Below are 15,211 nucleotides of genomic sequence, written 5' to 3'. Positions count from 1 at the left end.
TAATAATTTTTTATGCATGATGTTATCAGATAAGTCACTATTGTTTGATGACTTCTTACAAGTTTTTTAAAATGTTCATTTGTCAAGCTATTATGGCTCATGAAATGGCATTTAATAATAACTTACCAATAGATGGCTGTAATTCGCTGTTTGAAAGGTACAATATGGTTATTTTCATTTCAAACACATATATGTATATCTAAATACATATTAGACATTCGAATAAAATTTTTTCCTTTTCAAATTACTCGATTGATCCTAGATAAATTTTTCCGATGAAAAGCTACAATGAGTTGTATTATTTACTTCTTGTCACAAATTTCATAGTTTTTATATTTCTCCTCAATGAAAAAGGTCACAGACATAGACAAGATAATTGTCTTGAGTCTGAATGAAAAAAACCAACAATAAAACAATCATTTATCTTTTCAGAGGCAATTATGAATTTCTTGTATAAACGACCTCAAACTGTCTTTGGATTATTATTGGATTTCGTGTTTAAACACCAAATCTTGCGTGCTTCAGGTAATTATCAAAAACTGACTGCACATATTTCAACCATCTTCAATCAAATAGACCGATAGTAGGAGAAGCTCACACGCGAATCAGCTCAAAAAAAACAGTAGGAGTGGCCTTTATCTGTGACTTCAAGGCTGTGAAAATTTTTGATTTACTTCTCGGAAAACAATTTTTTCATTTTGTTATATTTTATCCTAATTCTAAATAATACTGTGGATTGGCTTGGTTTCTACTTGTTCGAAATTCATTTTAAATCGAAAATTAAATGACAGTCATTATATTTCATCTTTTTTTTTCGTATTCCTGGTACTGTATGCATAATGGAAACTGTTTTGGAGGAAGCCAACCTTATGGTCATCAATATACATACCGGGTGTAATAGGATCATGGTACACACCCCTTATCTCCCTTAAATTTGAAGGTTATAGATTGAAATTTAGGATAATAATAATAATAATAATAGGTATTTATTTCCAGAATTGTATGTACATTACAAAATGATAAAAACAAGTCACAAATTCCTTACAAAAAAATAAATCAATGAACTAATATATCTATGATATTTTTACATGACAAAAGACTATAAATTCATTTAAAGAATATGGTTCACATTTAATTAACAGTTCGAATAATTGTCTCTTGAAGAGTTTAATTTCTTTAATTGATCTTATTTTTCTAGGTAAATGATTGAACAGTTTCATACTGATTTAGTAATTATTACGCTCTGTACTCGTTAGTCTGTGAATAGGTAATAGATATTCAATCATTATCCTGGTAGGATTCACATTTTTACAATCCTGAAAATAGGAATTGTTCTCAAACAAAAATAACAAGAGTTTATAGATATATAAACCAGGGGAAATTTAATGAAGGAAACATCACTCTTAAATTAAATTTCCCTGTTGGTTTCTTCTTTATTATCTTCTTCATTTTCCTCTTCACTTTCAACACTTTCTTCATCTTCTTCATATTCTTCATCACTGTCCATCTTGTCGAAACGATGTATATTGACATTCTGCCAATTTGTATCGAAGATAGTGAAGGTACCTTCGAAAATTAACGTTGTCCTACACATCGGACAACATTTGGAAGAACTGGAGCACCACCTGTCGATGCATTCTTTGTGAAAACAATGCCTGCAATCGGTTAGGTACAGTTCTCCAGTCAACCTACTCAGACATACGCTGCAGTCTTCCTCAAAAGTTATACCCCTAGGAAAAAAAAAGTACATATTAATTCGCTGTTTGATAGGTACAATATGGTTATCGTTCATTTCATACACATATATTGAACAAAAATTTCTTTATAAAAATGCAACATTCAGAAACTGAAGATAACATTCGATTATATTGTTTCAAAAATAATTAAAGAAAACAATGATGTAAAAGCATTACCTTTCTGTACAGTCGTTGTACAACTTTTCGAAACTGAACTCATATAAATGATCCAAAGACATCTTTTTAGCTTTAAAATTATCTGTTCTGTACTTCACCACTGTTGAACTGATACTAAGCTAGTAAGCGTACCAACACACTTAAGTACTCAAATACGTCAGGCGCGGATCCAGGACCCACTTTTGGGGGGGGGGAAAATTCTAGATTCTTCCGCCATTTTGGGACGTCATTTTTTTTTGCCGTTCATTAATATGGGTTTTCACAAAATGCATTGAAGGTGGAATGAATAGAATAAAAAATGTCCCCATTCATTTACTTGTATTTTCACATTATATGAAGTAACAAAGTGTATTAATTACATATCGATATTTATTTTGAAGTATCAAACTACTCAAACTGATTTCGTTCTTTAGTTGAACGTTTCGAAATTCAATCTAAACAATGTGAAAAGAGAATATGATTTTTATTTTCGTTCAATTATATCTGATTTATTTTATCACCTTGGTAAAAATAAATATTTCAAAAAAGGGTTAAACTGTCGTTTCTTATTTGTTGCCAGATACATTCCAAGAATTATTCATCTGATAATACATTAGATAGTTAAAATTTTCAGAATGGCCGTCAACCTCATTAGGTAAGTCATTATAAATATGACAAATAAATATTTTAAATGTACCTACACTCATTAAGAGTACCTAAGTCAAACTTTTGTTGGTTATCTGATGATGCCACGTTCATTAAACCATTATTTAACTTTCTAATAGATAACAGAGGTATCCATAAGAATTTGTGAATAAACTAAATTAGGTCCTGATATCAGCAACTAAATTCTTATTGTTCAGGGGTCAGTGATAAATAAATACCACGAAAAAAAAATTATAAAACAAATAAACATTTTAAAAAAACTTCAAGAAAAGCGTCTAACTTTTTCTGCTTATCTGATCACGTTATGGTCATTAAAGCATTATTTAATTATTTACTGATAGATAGTTGAATAATTCTCATACTTTCTTCTTAAAGTTATTCAACTATCTGTTTGTAATTAAAAAATGGATTAATAATTTTTTATGCATGATGTTATCAGATAAGTCACTATTGTTTGATGACTTCTTACAAGTTTTTTAAAATGTTTATTTGTCAAGCTATTATGGCTCATGAAATGGCATTTAATAATAACTTACTAATAGATGGCTGTAATTCGCTGTTTGAAAGGTACAATATGGTTATTTTCATTTCAAACACATATATGTATATCTAAATACATATTAGACATTCGAATAAAATTTTTTCCTTTTCAAATTACTCGATTGATCCTAGATAAATTTTTTCGATGAAAAGCTACAATGAGTTGTATTATTTACTTCTTGTCACAAATTTCATAGTTTTTATATTTCTCCTCAATGAAAAAGGTCACAGACATAGACAAGATAATTGTCTTGAGTCTGAATGAAAAAAACCAACAATAAAACAATCATTTATCTTTTCAGAGGCAATTACGAATTTCTTGTATAAACGACCTCAAACTGTCTTTGGATTATTATTGGATTTCGTGTTTAAACACCAAATCTTGCGTGCTTCAGGTAATTATCAAAAACTGACTGCACATATTTCAACCATCTTCAATCAAATAGACCGATAGTAGGAGAAGCTCACACGCGAATCAGCTCAAAAAAAACAGTAGGAGTGGCCTTTATCTGTGACTTCAAGGCTGTGAAAATTTTTGATTTACTTCTCGGAAAACAATTTTTTCATTTTGTTATATTTTATCCTAATTCTAAATAATACTGTGGATTGGCTTGGTTTCTACTTGTTCGAAATTCATTTTAAATCGAAAATTAAATGACAGTCATTATATTTCATCTTTTTTTTTCGTATTCCTGGTACTGTATGCATAATGGAAACTGTTTTGGAGGAAGCTAACCTTATGGTCATCAATATACATACCGGGTGTAATAGGATCATGGTACACACCCCTTATCTCCCTTAAATTTGAAGGTTATAGATTGAAATTTAGGATAATAATAATAATAATAATAGGTATTTATTTCCAGAATTGTATGTACATTACAAAATGATAAAAACAAGTCACAAATTCCTTACAAAAAAATAAATCAATGAACTAATATATCTATGATATTTGTACATGACAAAAGACTATAAATTCATTTAAAGAATATGGTTCACATTTAATTAACAGTTCGAATAATTATCTCTTGAAGAGTTTAATTTCTTTAATTGATCTTATTTTTCTAGGTAAATGATTGAACAGTTTCATACTGATTTAGTAATTATTACGCTCTGTACTCGTTAGTCTGTGAATAGGTAATAGATATTCAATCATTATCCTGGTAGGATTCACATTTTTACAATCCTGAAAAGTACTGTTGAGTACCGTTGATTACTATTGGTTGAGAATCAGACACTAAGCGGCGTGGTTGAAACAACTGAAGCGGTGCTTACACAGCGATGAGGAAAGCAAGGGGAAACTACCTCATTAAGACTCCCTAGAAATCGTCATGGCTCAGAGAAATGACAGTCAACAGTTCACTAATCATGGTTTTCGGATGCCAAGATTCGGCAGGGGAAGAGATGACATAAACAGCAGGGCTTCCCAGGTCGTCAACTGTTTGTTGAAAATATACAAATCAACTCTTAAAATTGCGACATGGAACGTAAGAAGTATGTACGAGCCTGGAAAGTTAAGAAACATAGAGCAGGAGATGGTGCGACTAAAGATTGATGTTGTTGGAATAAGTGACACAAGATGGATTGGTTCGGGTGAACTTAGTACAGAAAATGGACGAGTTTACTACTCTGGCAATGATGACACTCAACACCGCTATGGAGTGGCCGTAATTCTTGACAGAAACGTAGTAAAATCAGTAACAGGCTTCATACCAATGTCCGAAAGAGTTATGTTGCTACAACTGATGACAACTCACCGAAAACTAAACCTAATACAAATTTATGCTCCTACAGCTGACAAAAACGAAGAAGAGTTAGAAAACTTTTATAGTGACCTTCAAAAGACATTACGACTAACTGCATCTAGAGATATAACAGTAGTTATGGGTGATTTTAATGCTAAAATCGGCGAAGGAAGATGTGACTCTACAGTAGGGCAGTACGGACTTGGTGTACGCAACGAGAGGGGCGATCGTCTTGTTGAATTCTGTCAAGAAAATAATCTTGTGGTAACGAATACGTTTTTCAAACTTCCCAAGAGACGTCTGTATACATGGAAATCACCAGCTGACAAAGACAACAACATCGTCAGAAATCAGATCGATTACATCCTAATAAAACACAGATATCGAAACGCAATAAAAACGGTAAAAGCTTACCCTGGTGCGGACGTATCATCTGATCATAATCCTCTTATTGCTAGGTTTCAGTTACAGCTAAAAAAGATGCAAAACAAGCATAAAGTTGATAAACTAGACATAGAGAAACTAAAATGAGAAGAAATCAGAGAAAAACTTAAACAACAGATCAACGCAAACTTAGAAAAAGCCACCACCAAATCTCAGCAAAATGAGGAAAGCGCAGAACAACAATGGCAGTTCCTTGAAACAGCACTTATAGAACCAAGTAAAAAGGAACTTATAACAAGCAAACATAAGAAAGAAGATTGGATGACAGACGGAATCTTGGAGTTAATGGATGAAAGAAGAAGATGCAAGTCAAATAACAACATTCGATACAAGCAGCTACAAATCCAAATAAGGCGAAAAATAAGAGAAGCAAAAGAAACATACTTCTCTGATAAATGTAAGGAGATAGAAGATTTACAAAACAAGTATGACAACTTTAATCTAAACAAGAAGGTCAAAGAGCTCGCGGGAATGAATAAAAGAAATACTTCAAATATACTCCTCGACAAAGAAGGAAATATCATAATGGAAACTGAACAAAAACTAGAGCGATGAAAGGAATACATAGAGGAATTGGAATGGAATGGAAAATACCCCTTCAGAACATCAAGATGGAGATGTGGGACCTGAAATAACTAAGTGCGAGGTTGAACATGCACTGGAATCCATGAAAAATAAGAAATCTGCAGGCCCAGACGAGATACCAAGTGAGTTACTTAAATTAATTAACGACAAAAACATGGATATTTTGGTGAGTTCATACAACACAATTTACAATACAGGAATTATACCAAAGGAAATGTTAACATCAACATTCATATGTCTACCGAAAAAAGTTAATGCCAGAGAATGCAGCGACTACCGAACCATAAGCTTAATGTCACATACATTAAAAATTCTCCTTAAAATTATACATACCAGAATACGTTCCAAACTAGAACTGGATATAAGTGAGAGTCAATTTGGCTTCCGAAATGGGGTTGGCACAAGAGAGGCATTGTTTTCTCTCAATGTGTTGACTCAGAGATGCCTGGATGTTAATCGCGACCTCTATATCTGCTTTATAGACTATAATAAAGCTTTTGATAAGGTAAAACACGACCAACTTATAGACCTTCTTAAGAACAAAAACCTGGACAAACAAGATGTAAGATTAATTTCAAATCTGTATTACAACCAACGGGCCACAGTAAAAAATGGGCAGGAAAGATCTGAGGAAGTGGAAATAAAGAGAGGAGTCAGGCAAGGTTGCATACTGTCGCCCTTGTTGTTTAATGCGTACTCGGAGCAAATTATACTAGAAGCCTTGGAAGGTGAGACAGCTGGTATAAAGGTGAATGGAGTCTTGATCAACAACATCAGATATGCTGACGATACCGTAATAATAGCTGACTGTCTGAAGGATTTAGAGAGAGTTATGGACAAGATATTAAGATGTAGCGGGAAGTACGGACTTTCTCTTAATGTCAAAAAAAACCAAGTTCATGAAAATTAGCAAGAACAATGACACAAACGAAATACTGCTGGTTGGAGGTCAGCAGGTCGAAAGAGTAAAAAGATACACTTACTTAGGAACACTTATAACAGAAAACAATGACTATACCGCAGAAATAAAAACTAGAATAGAAAAAGCTCGTTCCAACTTTATAAGAATGAAAAAAGTCCTGTGCAGCAAGGATCTGACATTGCATCTCAAACTGCGATTGGCAAAATGCTATGTACACAGTGTGCTCTATTATGGGGTTGAAGCATGGACGCTAAATGCAGATGCAATGAGGCGTCTTAACTCTTTCGAGATGTGGACCTACCGAAGAATTCTGAGAGTTTCGTGGAAGGATCGTATCACCAACATCGAGGTGCTAAGAAGAATCGGTAGAGAAAAAGAAGTTGAACGTACCATCAAGGAGAGAAAGTTACAATATTTGGGACACATAATGCGAGGCGAGAAGTACAATATCTTACGATTAATAATGCAGGGGAAAATAGAAGGCAAAAGAGGCGTAGGAAGAAGACGAATCTCATGGCTGAGAAATCTGAGAGAGTGGTTTGGATGCAGCTCAAAACATCTCTTTAGAGCCGCTGTCTCCAAAGTCAAGATAGCTATGATGGTTGCCGAAATCCGCCGCGGATATGGCACTTGAAGAAGAAGAAGAAGAAAATAGGAATTGTTCTCAAACAAAAATAACAAGAGTTTATAGATATATAAACCAGGGGAAATTTAATGAAGGAAACATCACTCTTCAATTAAATTTCCCTGTTGGTTTCTTCTTTATTATCTTCTTCATTTTCCTCTTCACTTTCAACACTTTCTTCATCTTCTTCATATTCTTCATCACTGTCCATCTTGTCGAAACGATGTATATTGACATTCTGCCAATTTGTATCGAAGATAGTGAAGGTACCTTCGAAAATTAACGTTGTCCTACACATCGGACAACATTTGGAAGAACTGGAGCACCACCTGTCGATGCATTCTTTGTGAAAACAATGCCTGCAATCGGTTAGGTACAGTTCTCCAGTCAACCTACTCAGACATACGCTGCAGTCTTCCTCAAAAGTTATACCCCTAGGAAAAAAAAGTACATATTAATTCGCTGTTTGATAGGTACAATATGGTTATCGTTCATTTCATACACATATATTGAACAAAAATTTCTTTATAAAAATGCAACATTCAGAAACTGAAGATAACATTCGATTATATTGTTTCAAAAATAATTAAAGAAAACAATGATGTAAAAGCATTACCTTTCTGTACAGTCGTTGTACAATTTTTCGAAACTGAACTCATATAAATGATCCAAAGACATCTTTTTAGCTTTAAAATTATCTGTTCTGTACTTCACCACTGTTGAACTGATACTAAGCTAGTAAGCGTACCAACACACTTAAGTACTCAAATACGTCAGGCGCGGATCCAGGACCCACTTTTGGGGGGGGGGGGAAATTCTAGATTCTTCCGCCATTTTGGGACGTCATTTTTTTTTGCCGTTCATTAATATGGGTTTTCACAAAATGCATTGAAGGTGGAATGAATAGAATAAAAAATGTCCCCATTCATTTACTTGTATTTTCACATTATATGAAGTAACAAAGTGTATTAATTACATATCGATATTTATTTTGAAGTATCAAACTACTCAAACTGATTTCGTTCTTTAGTTGAACGTTTCGAAATTCAATCTAAACAATGTGAAAAGAGAATATGATTTTTATTTTCGTTCAATTATATCTGATTTATTTTATCACCTTGGTAAAAATAAATATTTCAAAAAAGGGTTAAACTGTCGTTTCTTATTTGTTGACAGATACATTCCAAGAATTATTCATCTGATAATACATTAGATAGTTAAAAATTTCAGAATGGCCGTCAACCTCATTAGGTAAGTCATTATAAATATGACAAATAAATATTTTAAATGTACCTACACTCATTAAGAGTACCTAAGTCAAACTTTTGTTGGTTATCTGATGATGCCACGTTCATTAAACCATTATTTAACTTTCTAATAGATAACAGAGGTATCCATAAGAATTTGTGAATAAACTAAATTAGGTCCTGATATCAGCAACTAAATTCTTATTGTTCAGGGGTCAGTGATAAATAAATACCACGAAAAAAAAATTATAAAATAAATAAACATTTTAAAAAAACTTCAAGAAAAGCGTCTAACTTTTTCTGCTTATCTGATCACGTTATGGTCATTAAAGCATTATTTAATTATTTACTGATAGATAGTTGAATAATTCTCATACTTTCTTCTTAAAGTTATTCAACTATCTGTTTGTAATTAAAAAATGGATTAATAATTTTTTATGCATGATGTTATCAGATAAGTCACTATTGTTTGATGACTTCTTACAAGTTTTTTAAAATGTTTATTTGTCAAGCTATTATGGCTCATGAAATGGCATTTAATAATAACTTACTAATAGATGGCTGTAATTCGCTGTTTGAAAGGTACAATATGGTTATTTTCATTTCAAACACATATATGTATATCTAAATACATATTAGACATTCGAATAAAATTTTTTCCTTTTCAAATTACTCGATTGATCCTAGATAAATTTTTCCGATGAAAAGCTACAATGAGTTGTATTATTTACTTCTTGTCACAAATTTCATAGTTTTTATATTTCTCCTCAATGAAAAAGGTCACAGACATAGACAAGATAATTGTCTTGAGTCTGAATGAAAAAAACCAACAATAAAACAATCATTTATCTTTTCAGAGGCAATTACGAATTTCTTGTATAAACGACCTCAAACTGTCTTTGGATTATTATTGGATTTCGTGTTTAAACACCAAATCTTGCGTGCTTCAGGTAATTATCAAAAACTGACTGCACATATTTCAACCATCTTCAATCAAATAGACCGATAGTAGGAGAAGCTCACACGCGAATCAGCTCAAAAAAAACAGTAGGAGTGGCCTTTATCTGTGACTTCAAGGCTGTGAAAATTTTTGATTTACTTCTCGGAAAACAATTTTTTCATTTTGTTATATTTTATCCTAATTCTAAATAATACTGTGGATTGGCTTGGTTTCTACTTGTTCGAAATTCATTTTAAATCGAAAATTAAATGACAGTCATTATATTTCATCTTTTTTTTTCGTATTCCTGGTACTGTATGCATAATGGAAATTGTTTTGGAGGAAGCTAACCTTATGGTCATCAATATACATACCGGGTGTAATAGGATCATGGTACACACCCCTTATCTCCCTTAAATTTGAAGGTTATAGATTGAAATTTAGGATAATAATAATAATAATAATAGGTATTTATTTCCAGAATTGTATGTACATTACAAAATGATAAAAACAAGTCACAAATTCCTTACAAAAAAATAAATCAATGAACTAATATATCTATGATATTTGTACATGACAAAAGACTATAATAGTATATTCTAAAACAAGTTGCAGAATGGGCTCCTATTCCAACACGAATGCGAAATTCGAAAACGAGCGACGAAGGAGCGAGTTTTGGAACGCATGAGTGTTGGAATTGCCTTCTGCAACGAGTATTAGACGATATTTTCTCTATTTCAGTCAAGTTTTGCGAAATATTGTCGAAATTCAATGAAAAATTCAGATTATATATCCTAGTGACTTTTGTATTGTATCTTGGCAGTTGGTGTGACTGTTACGGAAATTGACAGATTACGGAATTTGAATATGAATCGTATGTTTCGAATTTAGACATAATTTACAATTATACATTAAATTCATGAATTATGTCTGACGAAATCGATTGAACACTACCTGAATTATGAGAGTTTGCGAATATGTATCAAATCATTTCTCTATATCCCCAAATTATATTATATTGACAATTATTGACGTTTGTTGAAATTTGATAGGATTGGACGTCAGCATAGACAACCACAAAACGAAAAATATATCTGAAAACGATGCTGTAATGAGTTCATTACAGCACTGTTTTTTAGAACTGTAATGAACTCATTACGATACAGAAATAGAGAAATTCATTTAAAGAATATGGTTCACATTTAATTAACAGTTCGAATAATTGTCTCTTGAAGAGTTTAATTTCTTTAATTGGTCTTATTTTTCTAGGTAAATAATTGAACAGTTTCATACTGATTTAGTAATTATTACGCTCTGTACTCGTTAGTCTGTGAATAGGTAATAGATATTCAATCATTATCCTGGTAGGATTCACATTTTTACAATCCTGAAAATAGGAATTGTTCTCAAACAAAAATAACAAGAGTTTATAGATATATAAACCAGGGGAAATTTAATGAAGGAAACATCACTCTTAAATTAAATTTCCCTGTTGGTTTCTTCTTTATTATCTTCTTCATTTTCCTCTTCACTTTCAACACTTTCTTCATCTTCTTCATATTCTTCATCACTGTCCATCTTGTCGAAACGATGTATATTGACATTCTGCCAATTTGTATCGAAGATAGTGAAGGTACCTTCGAAAATTAACGTTGTCCTACACATCGGACAACATTTGGAAGAACTGGAGCACCACCTGTCGATGCATTCTTTGTGAAAACAATGCCTGCAATCGGTTAGGTACAGTTCTCCAGTCAACCTACTCAGACATACGCTGCAGTCTTCCTCAAAAGTTATACCCCTAGGAAAAAAAAAGTACATATTAATTCGCTGTTTGATAGGTACAATATGGTTATCGTTCATTTCATACACATATATTGAACAAAAATTTCTTTATAAAAATGCAACATTCAGAAACTGAAGATAACATTCGATTATATTGTTTCAAAAATAATTAAAGAAAACAATGATGTAAAAGCATTACCTTTCTGTACAGTCGTTGTACAACTTTTCGAAACTGAACTCATATAAATGATCCAAAGACATCTTTTTAGCTTTAAAATTATCTGTTCTGTACTTCACCACTGTTGAACTGATACTAAGCTAGTAAGCGTACCAACACACTTAAGTACTCAAATACGTCAGGCGCGGATCCAGGACCCACTTTTGGGGGGGGGGGAAATTCTAGATTCTTCCGCCATTTTGGGACGTCATTTTTTTTTGCCGTTCATTAATATGGGTTTTCACAACATGCATTGAAGGTGGAATGAAGGATTATCAGACCAGGATAACCTCATTCGTCTTGATAGAGCACTCAAGGGAAAAGCTAGGGAAACTGTTAAAGCTCTTCTAATATCTCCAAGCAATGTTTCAAGGATAATCAATATGCTCGAGATGAATTTTGGTAGACCTGAATGGATTGTTCTATCTCTCATGGAAAAAGTGAAGAAAATCAGCCCTGTAAAAGAAGACAGTTTGGAATCCTGTATTTTTTTCTCAAACGCAGTTACTAATATGGTGGTCACGATGAGAAATGTTAATTCTTCACTATATTTGTTCAATCCGGAAATGTTAGTGAATATTGTTGAAAAACTTCCCACCATACAAAAGTACAACTGGGGAAAATATAAATATCAGAAAGATTTACAGGGAATACCAACATCCCTTGAAGATTTTGCAAATTGGTACGAAGAAGAGGTAAATTCTATGGCTTCTACAAGTAATCCATTCCAGAGAAGTAAACACATGTCAAGGAAAGAAACAGTTAGTTTTTCAAAAAAGTCCGAGCCGAGAAAGGCAGAAAATTCCAAAGTTTGTGTATTTTGCCAGAGAACGAATCATAAAATAGAGGAATGTGGTGAATTCATAGAGAAGACTATACCAGAAAGAAGACAATCAGTTATGAATTTGAGATTATGTTTTCTATGTCTCCAATTGGGTCACATGGCTAATAAATGTTTCCTCAGAACGAGATGTGGTATAATGGGTTGTAAAGGAAAGCATAGCAGTCTTCTTCATCTGGCAAGAGATCCAAACAGCTCATATCCAACTTTACAAGATAAAACAGCAGCTTCGAGTGAATTTTGTGCGAAATTGAACGATGTGGATCAAAAAACTCTGCTGAGAATAGCACCAGTTATACTTCGTGGGCCTTATAATGAAATCAAGACATTTGCCTTATTCGATGAAGGCTCCACATGCTCGATGATGGATGAAAATTTAGCTATGAAATTGAACCTCTCTGGACCCATCGTTCCACTCCGTTTTCAATGGACAAATAACATTACCCATTTCGAGGATGAATCGAAAATGGTTGATGTTGATATTTCTGCCGACAGCAATAAACAAATCTTCTATAATCTGAAAAATTTGAGGACTGTTAAAAACTTGAGTATACCAAACCAGAAAATCAATGTAGATCTTTTGTCTCAGAATATCCCACATTTGAACCGGAAAATTCTAGAGGCCGTGGAGAATGCAACTCCAGAAATTCTCATTGGCCAAGACAATTGCGGACTAATTATATCACGTCAGGTCATACAACCAAAAATGAATCAACCTATAATGTCCAAATCCAAATTAGGTTGGACTATTCATGGAGCACTCACTGATTCAACTGATGGAAATGAAATGAATCATGCAACTCTTTGTTGCCGACATATTGAAGATGATGAACTCCATCGTATGGTGAAAGATAGTTTCAAGTTAGAAGCTTTCGGAGTGAATGAAAAAATCATCAGCTCAGTAGAAGATCGCAAAGCACTTGAAATCATGAATAGCACAGCTAAAAGAATTGGTAACCGTTGGGAAATTGGACACCTTTGGAGAAATATGGATGTCGCATTTCCTGACAGCAAAGTAAACGCACTCAACCGTCTTTCCTGCATGGAGAGGAAAATGAAGAAAGATTGTGAATTCGCAAAGCAGTACCGTGAGAAGATCCAGGATTACATCAACAAGGGTTATGCAAGAAAATTAGAGTTAGAGGAGATTACAGAAAATCCGAGAAACTGGTTTTTACCACATTTTGCAGTGTGGAACGTCCATAAGCCCGGTAAAATTAGACTTGTCTTTGACGCTGCTGCAAGATCATTTGGATATAGCCTCAATGACTTTTTACTACAAGGTCCAGACTTTGTTCCTTCCTTGGTTTCCGTTTTATGGCGCTTTAGGCAGGGAAAAATTGCATTTAGTGGGGACATCAGGGAAATGTTTCACCAAGTGTTAATAAAAAAGGAAGATCGATGTGCTCAACGATTTCTTTGGCATGATGAAAATAACCTTGGTGGAATTCCGGATGTTTATGAAATGAATGTTATGATCTTCGGTGCCGTGTCTTCTCCATCCGTAGCCCAATTCATCAAGAACAGGAATGCTGAATGTTTCGAAGATAAATTCCCTGGAATAAGCAGAGCAATGAAGAGACAACATTATGTTGACGATTATTTGGATTCATGTAGCACATACGAGGAAGCTATTCAAAGAGTACGAGATGTAATTTATGTTCATAATCAAGCTGGTTTTGAAATGGTGAAATGGATTAGTAACTCCAAGAGGGTTCTAGAATCAATTCCAAAATGTCTTCGTGCTGAATCAGAAAAAAACATTAAAATTGATTCACAAGAAATCAAAAGAGTTCTTGGATTGTCTTGGTCTCCAGAAACTGACCAATTCATATATTCGCTGAACTTTCACAAAATTCCTATTGAAAAAACATCAGGATCAATAGCACCAACGAAACGGAAGGTCTTGCGGATCATCATGTCAATATTTGATCCTTTCGGGTTTTTGGCAACTTTGATCATAAAGGCGAATGTGTTTTGTGATGCGCGTGATAAGGCTTATTCCTATGTTGCTTACTTCAGAACAGAAGAAAAGGAGGATAATACTGAAACACATGTCTGCTTTGTTACTGCTGAGTATAAAGTTGCGCCATTGACTCAGCAAATCATACCCAAATTAGAGTTACAAGGAGCAGTGTTGGCATGCAGACTATCCAAGAAAATATGGGAAGAAGTTGAACATAAAATTCGCGAAACACATTATTGGACTGATTCATTGGTGGTACTTAAACAAATAAGATCCCAGTCGAGAAGGTTTCCTATGTTCGTGTCATGTCGAATAGGAGAAATCCATGAAAATGCAGATGTTTTCCAGTGGCACTGGGATCCTTCTGAAGAAAATGTAGCAGATCAGGCTACCAAAGAATTGAAAAATATCGATCTTAAACAAGATGGAGATTGGTTTAGCGGACCATCGTTTTTGGGAAAACCAAGGAAATTATGGTATTGTGAGGGTGGCAAAAATTCAAACGAAGAAAGGCATTTATAAAAGACCTGTTACGAAGCTGTGCATCCTTCCGACCACTTAGTGAAGATTTAAGTTCTTCACAGGGGGGAGAAATGTTAAGGCCAAATTCATTTTTTAATTTGACAGACGAGTGAACAGGAAATCAAGGGAGTTTAGTTTTTTGATAGTTCTGAATTGTCAAGTTTTCAAATAAAAAAGTTATTGAAGAATTTCACATTTGAATTTACACCATTATTTAACTTTCTAATAGATAACAGAGGTATCCATAAGAATTTGTGAATAAACTAAATTAGGT

At 33.5% G+C, this 15,211-nt stretch overlaps 2 protein-coding genes across 2 annotated transcripts; both read left to right on the top strand.

Moving 5' to 3' along the window:
• Positions 1-4,429: 4,429 nt before the first annotated feature.
• On the top strand, positions 4,430-5,842 carry LOC123673405 (craniofacial development protein 2-like). Its single transcript, XM_045607890.1, has 2 exons — positions 4,430-5,341; positions 5,405-5,842. The coding sequence occupies exons 1-2, from the start codon at positions 4,430-4,432 to the stop codon at positions 5,840-5,842; spliced, it is 1,350 nt and encodes a 449-aa protein (XP_045463846.1).
• A 1,097-nt stretch (positions 5,843-6,939) lies between these two features.
• On the top strand, positions 6,940-14,937 carry LOC123673403. Its single transcript, XM_045607889.1, has 2 exons — positions 6,940-7,235; positions 11,868-14,937. Exons 1-2 carry the CDS (start codon positions 6,940-6,942, stop codon positions 14,935-14,937), a joined length of 3,366 nt encoding a protein of 1,121 aa, XP_045463845.1.
• Positions 14,938-15,211: the final 274 nt, after the last annotated feature.

This window comes from Harmonia axyridis, chromosome 2 (assembly GCF_914767665.1).
Source record: "Harmonia axyridis chromosome 2, icHarAxyr1.1, whole genome shotgun sequence".
Taxonomy (NCBI): Eukaryota; Metazoa; Arthropoda; class Insecta; order Coleoptera; family Coccinellidae; genus Harmonia; species Harmonia axyridis.
The sequence above is the reverse complement of the archived record's forward strand: the minus strand, read 5'-3'. Positions and strand labels throughout refer to the sequence as shown.

Bases quoted from the DNA above. Each gene is read 5' to 3' on its own strand.
- LOC123673403 (XM_045607889.1), top strand. From the start codon at position 6,940: ATGAAAAAAGTCCTGTGCAGCAAGGATCTGACATTGCATCTCAAACTG. The intron at 7,236-11,867 runs GTACAATATCTT...CATGCATTGAAG, and splicing joins CACATAATGCGAGGCGAGAA to GTGGAATGAAGGATTATCAG.
- LOC123673405 (XM_045607890.1), top strand. From the start codon at position 4,430: ATGGCTCAGAGAAATGACAGTCAACAGTTCACTAATCATGGTTTTCGG. The intron at 5,342-5,404 runs GTTGATAAACTA...CTTAAACAACAG, and splicing joins AGATGCAAAACAAGCATAAA to ATCAACGCAAACTTAGAAAA.